General features: G+C 51.8%; 1 protein-coding gene across 1 annotated transcript in view; it reads left to right on the forward strand.

The window, feature by feature from the left end:
- The window catches only part of LOC124020269 (multidrug resistance-associated protein 1-like), a 127,632-nt gene that overhangs the window by 88,864 nt on the left and 31,268 nt on the right, over window positions 1–7,500 (forward strand). The window contains 4 exon segments of the mRNA XM_046335615.1: window positions 608–700; window positions 703–793; window positions 2,610–2,733; window positions 5,803–6,002. Of these exon segments, the coding sequence (XP_046191571.1) occupies window positions 608–700; window positions 703–793; window positions 2,610–2,733; window positions 5,803–6,002 (508 nt within the window).

The following is a 7,500-nucleotide window of genomic DNA, read 5'->3' on the forward strand; positions in this document are numbered from 1 at the left end:
CCCTCTCTCTCCCCTCATACCCCCCTTTCTCTCCCCTCATACCCCCTCTCTCTCCCCTCATACCCCCTTCCCCCTCTCTCCCCATACCCCCTCTCTCTCCCCTCATACCCCCTTCCCCCTCTCTCTCACCATACCCCCTCTCCCCCCCCTCTCTCTCACCATACCCCCTCTCCTCCCCCCCTCTCTCTCACCATACCCCCCTCTCCTCCCCCTCACTCTCCCCTCATATCCCCTTCCCCCTCTCTCTCCCCATACCCCCTCTCTCTCACCATACCCCCCTCTCCTCCCCCTCTCTCTCCCCATACCCCTCTCCTCCCCTCTCTCTCCCCATACCCCCTCCCCCCTCTCTCTCCCCATACCCCCTCTCTCTCCCATACCCCCTCTCTCTCCCCATACCCCCTCTCTCTCCCATACCCCCCTCTCCTCCCCCTCTCTCTCCCCATACCCCCTCCCTCCCCCTCTCTCTCCCCATACCCCCTCCCCCTCTCTCTCACCATACCCCCCTCTCCTCCCCCTCTCTCTCACCATACCCCCTCTTCTCCCCCTCTCTCTCCCCATACCCCTCTCCTCCCCCTCTCTCTCCCCATACCCCATCTCTCTCTCTCAGGCATAGCTGTGTTCTGCTACTCCATCTCTGTCTCTATCGGTGGTATATTAGCATCACGCTACCTCCACCAGTCCATGCTGTACAACGTACTGCGCTCCCCATGTCCTTCTTCGAGCGCACCCCCAGCGGTAACCTGGTGAACCGTTTCTCCAAGGAGACAGACACCATTGACTCTATCATCCCAAGGTTTTTACAGAAAATATTTATATATATATTTGTACAGAAAATCCTTAAATTCTTCTTCTTATTTTTTTTTAAAGTTGTCGATTTTATTATGTCTATAACATTTTTGTGTATTGTGTTTTTATGAAAATATGAAATTCTCTGAAATTTGTGTGTTGCCTGCTGTTGGTACCATGTAATGCCGCCTTATAGAAGTAAATATTTCCCTGTCGCCTGCTGTTGGTACCATGTAATGCTGCCTTATAGAAGTAAATATTTCCCTGTCGCCTGCTGTTGGTACCATGTAATGCCGCCTTATAGAAGTAAATATTTCCTGTCGCCTGCTGTTGGTACCATGTAATGCTGCCTTATAGAAGTAAATATTTCCCTGTCGCCTGCTGTTGGTACCATGTAATGCCGCCTTATAGAAGTAAATATTTCCCTGTCGCCTGCTGTTGGTACCATGTAATGCCGCCTTATAGAAGTAAATATTTCCCTGTCGCCTGCTGTTGGTACCATGTAATGCTGCCATATAGAAGTAAATATTTCCCTGTCGCCTGCTGTTGGTACCATGTAATGCTGCCTTATAGAAGTAAATATTTCCCTGTCGCCTGCTGTTGGTACCATGTAATGCCGCCTTATAGAAGTAAATATTTCCCTGTCGCCTGCTGTTGGTACCATGTAATGCCGCCTTATAGAAGTAAATATTTCCCTGTCGCCTGCTGTTGGTACCATGTAATGCTGCCTTATAGAAGTAAATATTTCCCTGTCGCCTGCTGTTGGTACCATGTAATGCAGCCTTATAGAAGTAAATATTTCCCTGTCGCCTGCTGTTGGTACCATGTAATGCCGCCTTATAGAAGTAAATATTTCCCTGTCGCCTGCTGTTGGTACCATGTAATGCTGCCTTATAGAAGTAAATATTTCCCTGTCGCCTGCTGTTGGTACCATGTAATGCTGCCTTATAGAAGTAAATATTTCCCTGTCGCCTGCTGTTGGTACCATGTAATGCTGCCTTATAGAAGTAAATATTTCCCTGTCGCCTGCTGTTGGTACCATGTAATGCCGCCTTATAGAAGTAAATATTTCCTGTCGCCTGCTGTTGGTACCATGTAATGCTGCCTTATAGAAGTAAATATTTCCCTGTCGCCTGCTGTTGGTACCATGTAATGCTGCCTTATAGAAGTAAATATTTCCCTGTCGCCTGCTGTTGGTACCATGTAATGCCGCCTTATAGAAGTAAATATTTCCCTGTCGCCTGCTGTTGGTACCATGTAATGCTGCCTTATAGAAGTAAATATTTCCCTGTCGCCTGCTGTTGGTACCATGTAATGCAGCCTTATAGAAGTAAATATTTCCTGTCGCCTGCTGTTGGTACCATGTAATGCCGCCTTATAGAAGTAAATATTTCCCTGTCGCCTGCTGTTGGTACCATGTAATGCTGCCTTATAGAAGTAAATATTTCCCTGTCGCCTGCTGTTGGTACCATGTAATGCTGCCTTATAAGTAAATATTTCCTGTCGCCTGCTGTTGGTACCATGTAATGCTGCCTTATAGAAGTAAATATTTCCCTGTCGCCTGCTGTTGGTACCATGTAATGCCGCCTTATAGAAGTAAATATTTCCTGTCGCCTGCTGTTGGTACCATGTAATGCTGCCTTATAGAAGTAAATATTTCCTGTCGCCTGCTGTTGGTACCATGTAATGCTGCCTTATAGAAGTAAATATTTCCCTGTCGCCTGCTGTTGGTACCATGTAATGCCGCCTTATAGAAGTAAATATTTCCCTGTCGCCTGCTGTTGGTACCATGTAATACTGCCTTATCTCTCCTCTCTCCCCAGTATCATTAAGATGTTCATGGGCTCCATGTTCAACGTAGTAGGATCCTGTGTGGTCATACTGATCGCTACTCCACTAGTGGCTATTATCATACCTCCTCTGGGGATACTCTACTTCTTTGTCCAGGTGGGTTGTTGAGGGGGTTAGAGAGATAGAGAGGGGGGGCAGAGAGACTGGCTATTATCATACCTCCTCTGGGGATACTCTACTTCTTTGTCCAGGTGGGTTGATGGGGGGGGGTAGAGAGACTGGCTACTATCATACCTCCTCTGGGGATACTCTACTTCTTTGTCCAGGTGGGTTGAGGGGGGTTAGAGAGATAGAGAGAGGGGGGCAGAGAGACTGGCTATTATCATACCTCCTCTGGGGATACTCTACTTCTTTGTCCAGGTGGGTTGATGAGGGGGGACAGAGAGACTGGCTATTAACATACCTCCTCTGGGGATACTCTACTTCTTTGTCCAGGTGGGTTGCTGAGGGGGGTAGAGAGACTGGCTATTATCATACCTCCTCTGGGGATACTCTACTTCTTTGTCCAGGTGGGTTGATGAGGGGGGGCAGAGAGACTGGCTATTATCATACCTCCTCTGGGGATACTCTACTTCTTTGTCTAGGTGGGTCGATGAGGGGGGGGGTTAGAGAGATAGAAAGAGGGGGGGGGCAGAGAGACTGGCTATTATCATACCTCCTCTGGGGATACTCTACTTCTTTGTCCAGGTGGGTTGTTGAGGGGGGGGGGTTAGAGAGAGGGGGGCAGAGAGACTGGCTATTATCATACCTCCTCTGGGGATACTCTACTTCTTTGTCCAGGTGGGTTGTTGAGGGGGCGGGGTTAGAGAGAGGGGGGCAGAGAGACTGGCTATTATCATACCTCCTCTGGGGATACTCTACTTCTTTGTCCAGGTGGGTTGATGAGGGGGGGGGGTTAGAGAGAGAGAGAGAGGGGGGGCAGAGAGACTGGCTATTATCATACCTCCTCTGGGGATACTCTACTTCTTTGTCCAGGTGGGTTGTTGAGGGGGGCGGGGTTAGAGAGAGGGGGGGGGGGGCAGAGAGACTGGCTATTATCATACCTCCTCTGGGGATACTCTACTTCTTTGTCCAGGTGGGTTGTTGAGGGGGGCGGGGTTAGAGAGAGGGGGGGGGCAGAGAGACTGGCTATTATCATACCTCCTCTGGGGATACTCTACTTCTTTGTCCAGGTGGGTCGATGAGGGGGGGTTAGAGAGATAGAGAGAGGGGGGCAGAGAGACTGGCTATTATCATACCTCCTCTGGGGATACTCTACTTCTTTGTCCAGGTGGGTTGATGAGGGGGGCAGAGAGACTGGCTATTATCATACCTCCTCTGGGGATACTCTACTTCTTTGTCCAGGTGGGTCGCTGAGGGGGGTTAGAGAGAGAGGGGGGGGGTTAGAGAGACTGAGAGAGGGGAGGGGGCAGAGAGACTGAGAGAGGGGGGGGGGGGAGTTAGAGAGAGAGAGAGAGAGGGGGGGCAGAGAGACTGAGAGAGGGGGAGAGGGGGGGTTAGAGAGAGAGGGGGGGCAGAGAGACTGAGAGAGGGGGGGGGCAGAGAGACTGAGAGAGGGGGGAGTTAGAGAGAGGGGGAGTTAGAGAGAGGGGGTTAGAGAGAGGGGGGTTAGAGAGATAGAGAGAGGGGGGGGGCAGAGAGACTGAGAGAGGGGGGCAGGGGAGTTAGAGAGAGAGGGGGGGTGTTAGAGAGGGGGCAGAGAGACAGAGAGGGGGGCAGAGAGACTGAGAGAGGGGGGCAGGGGAGTTAGAGAGAGAGAGGGGGGGGCAGAGAGACTGAGAGAGGGGGTGTTAGAGAGGGGGGGGGCAGAGAGACAGAGAGGGGGGCAGGGGAGTTAGAGAGAGGGGGGGGTGTTAGAGAGAGGGGGGCAGAGAGACTGAGAGGGGGGGGGGAGTTAGAGAGAGAGGGGGTGTTAGAGAGAGAGAGGGGGGGCAGAGAGACAGAGGGGGGGCAGGGGAGTTAGAGAGAGAGAGGGGGCAGAGAGACTGAGAGAGGGGGAGGGGGGAGTTAGAGAGAGAGGGGGTGTTAGAGAGAGGGGGGTCAGAGAGACAGAGAGAGGGGGCAGAGAGACTGAGAGAGAGGGGGGTGTTGAGAGAGAGAGAGAGGGGTGTTGGAGAGAGAGAGAGGGGTGTTGGAGAGAGAGAGAGGGGTGTTGGAGAGAGAGAGAGGGGGTGTTGGAGAGAGAGAGAGGGGGTGTTGGAGAGAGAGAGAGGGGGTGTTAGAGAGAGAGAGGGGGTGTTAGAGAGAGGGGTGTTGGAGAGGGAGGGTGAGAGAGGGTGTGTTAGAGAGGGAGGGTGTGAAACGGGGTGTGTGAAAGAGAGGGAGGGTAAGGGGGGGTGAGAGAGAGAGGGGGAAGGTGAGAGAGAGATCCCTCTTTCCCTACTCACTGTTATTTTATCTCCCTCCATGTCATCCCTCCATCTCATCCCTCCGTGTCATCCCTCCGTGTCATCCCTCCGTGTCATCCCTCCATCACATCCCTCCATCACATCCCTCCGTGTCATCCCTCCGTGTCATCCCTCCATCACATCCCTCCATGTCATCCCTCCATGTCATCCCTCCGTGTCATCCCTCCATGTCATCCCTCCGTGTCATCCCTCCATGTCATCCCTCCGTGTCATCCCTCCATGTCATCCCTCCATGTCATCCCTCCATGTCATCCCTCCATGTCATCCCTCTGTGTCATCCCTTCATGTCATCCCTCCATCACATCCCTCCATGTCATCCCTCCATCACATCCCTTCATGTCATCCCTCCGTGTCATCCCTTCATGTCATCCCTTCGTGTCATCCCTCCGTGTCATCCCTCCGTGTCATCCCTCCGTGTCATCCCTCCGTGTCATCCCTTCGTGTCATCCCTCCATCACATCCCTTCATGTCATCCCTCCATGTCATCCCTCCATCACATCCCTCCATCACATCCCTCCATCACATCCCTCTGTGTCATCCCTCCATGTCATCCCCTCCATCACATCCCTCTGTCATCCCTCCGTGTCATCCCTCCATCACATCCCTTCATGTCATCCCTCCGTGTCATCCCTCCGTGTCATCCCTCCATGTCATCCCTCCATGTCATCCCTCTGTGTCATCCCTCTGTGTCATCCCTCCATCTCATCCCTCTGTGTCATCCCTCCATCTCATCCCTCTGTGTCATCCCTCCCCACAGCGTTTCTACGTGGCGTCGTCTCGTCAGTTGAAGCGTCTGGAGTCCGTCAGTCGCTCCCCGGTCTACACACACTTCAACGAGACGTTGCTAGGCGCCAGCGTCATCCGAGCCTTTGGGGAGCAGGAACGCTTCATCAGGGAGAGTGACGGTCGAGTTGACCACAACCAGAAAGCATACTACCCCAGCATCGTAGCCAACCGGTGAGGAGCGCGGTCACACACACACACCTTTATTGGTTGAATCAATAAGTCATGTTGAGCTATAAAATATTTTAAAAACAAAATCCAAACTAATGAGACCTGGTCAACATTTATAGCAGGTACTATTAACATTAACCTGTGTCTGGAGTTTGTAGGGAACGGTACCGTAATGTTTCTAATATCTCTGTGTTGTAGGTGGCTGGCGGTGCGTCTGGAGTTTGTAGGGACCTGTACCGTAATGTCTCTAATATCTCTGTGTGTTGTAGGTGGCTGGCGGTGCGTCTGGAGTTTGTAGGGAACCGTACCGTAATGTTTCTAATATCTCTGTGTGTTGTAGGTGGCTGGCGGTGCGTCTGGAGTTTGTAGGGAACGGTACCGTAATGTTTCTAATATCTCTGTGTGTTGTAGGTGGCTGGCGGTGCGTCTGGAGTTTGTAGGGACCTGTACCGTAATGTCTCTAATATCTCTGTGTTGTGGGTGGCTGGCGGTGCGTCTGGAGGGAACGGTACCGTAATGTTTCTAATATCTCTGTGTGTTGTAGGTGGCTGGCGGTGCGTCTGGAGTTTGTAGGGAATGGTACCGTAATGTCTCTAATATCTCTGTGTTGTGGGTGGCTGGCGGTGCGTCTGGAGGGAACGGTACCGTAATGTCTCTAATATCTCTGTGTGTTGTAGGTGGCTGGCGGTGCGTCTGGAGGGAACCGTACCGTAATGTCTCTAATATCTCTGTGTGTTGTAGGTGGCTGGCGGTGCGTCTGGAGGGAACGGTACCGTAATGTTTCTAATATCTCTGTGTGTTGTAGGTGGCTGGCGGTGCGTCTGGAGGGAACCGTACCGTAATGTTTCTAATATCTCTGTGTTGTAGGTGGCTGGCGGTGCGTCTGGAGTTTGTAGGGAATGGTACCGTAATGTTTCTAATATCTCTGTGTTGTAGGTGGCTGGCGGTGCGTCTGGAGTTTGTAGGGAACGGTACCGTAATGTTTCTAATATCTCTGTGTGTTGTAGGTGGCTGGCGGTGCGTCTGGAGTTTGTAGGGACCTGTACCGTAATGTCTCTAATATCTCTGTGTTGTAGGTGGCTGGCGGTGCGTCTGGAGGGAACCGTACCGTAATGTCTCTAATATCTCTGTGTGTTGTAGGTGGCTGGCGGTGCGTCTGGAGTTTGTAGGGAACTGTACCGTAATGTTTCTAATATCTCTGTGTTGTAGGTGGCTGGCGGTGTGTCTGGAGTTTGTAGGGAACGGTACCGTAATGTTTCTAATATCTCTCTGTGTTGTAGGTGGCTGGCGGTGCGTCTGGAGTTTGTAGGGAACTGTACCGTAATGTCTCTAATATCTCTGTGTTGTAGGTGGCTGGCGGTGCGTCTGGAGTTTGTAGGGAACGGTACCGTAATGTCTCTAATATCTCTGTGTTGTGGGTGGCTGGCGGTGCGTCTGGAGGGAACGGTACCGTAATGTTTCTAATATCTCTGTGTGTTGTAGGTGGCTGGCGGTGCGTCTG

Source organism: Oncorhynchus gorbuscha, unplaced genomic scaffold (genome assembly GCF_021184085.1).
Source record: "Oncorhynchus gorbuscha isolate QuinsamMale2020 ecotype Even-year unplaced genomic scaffold, OgorEven_v1.0 Un_scaffold_794, whole genome shotgun sequence".
In the NCBI taxonomy this organism is placed as follows: domain Eukaryota; kingdom Metazoa; phylum Chordata; class Actinopteri; order Salmoniformes; family Salmonidae; genus Oncorhynchus; species Oncorhynchus gorbuscha.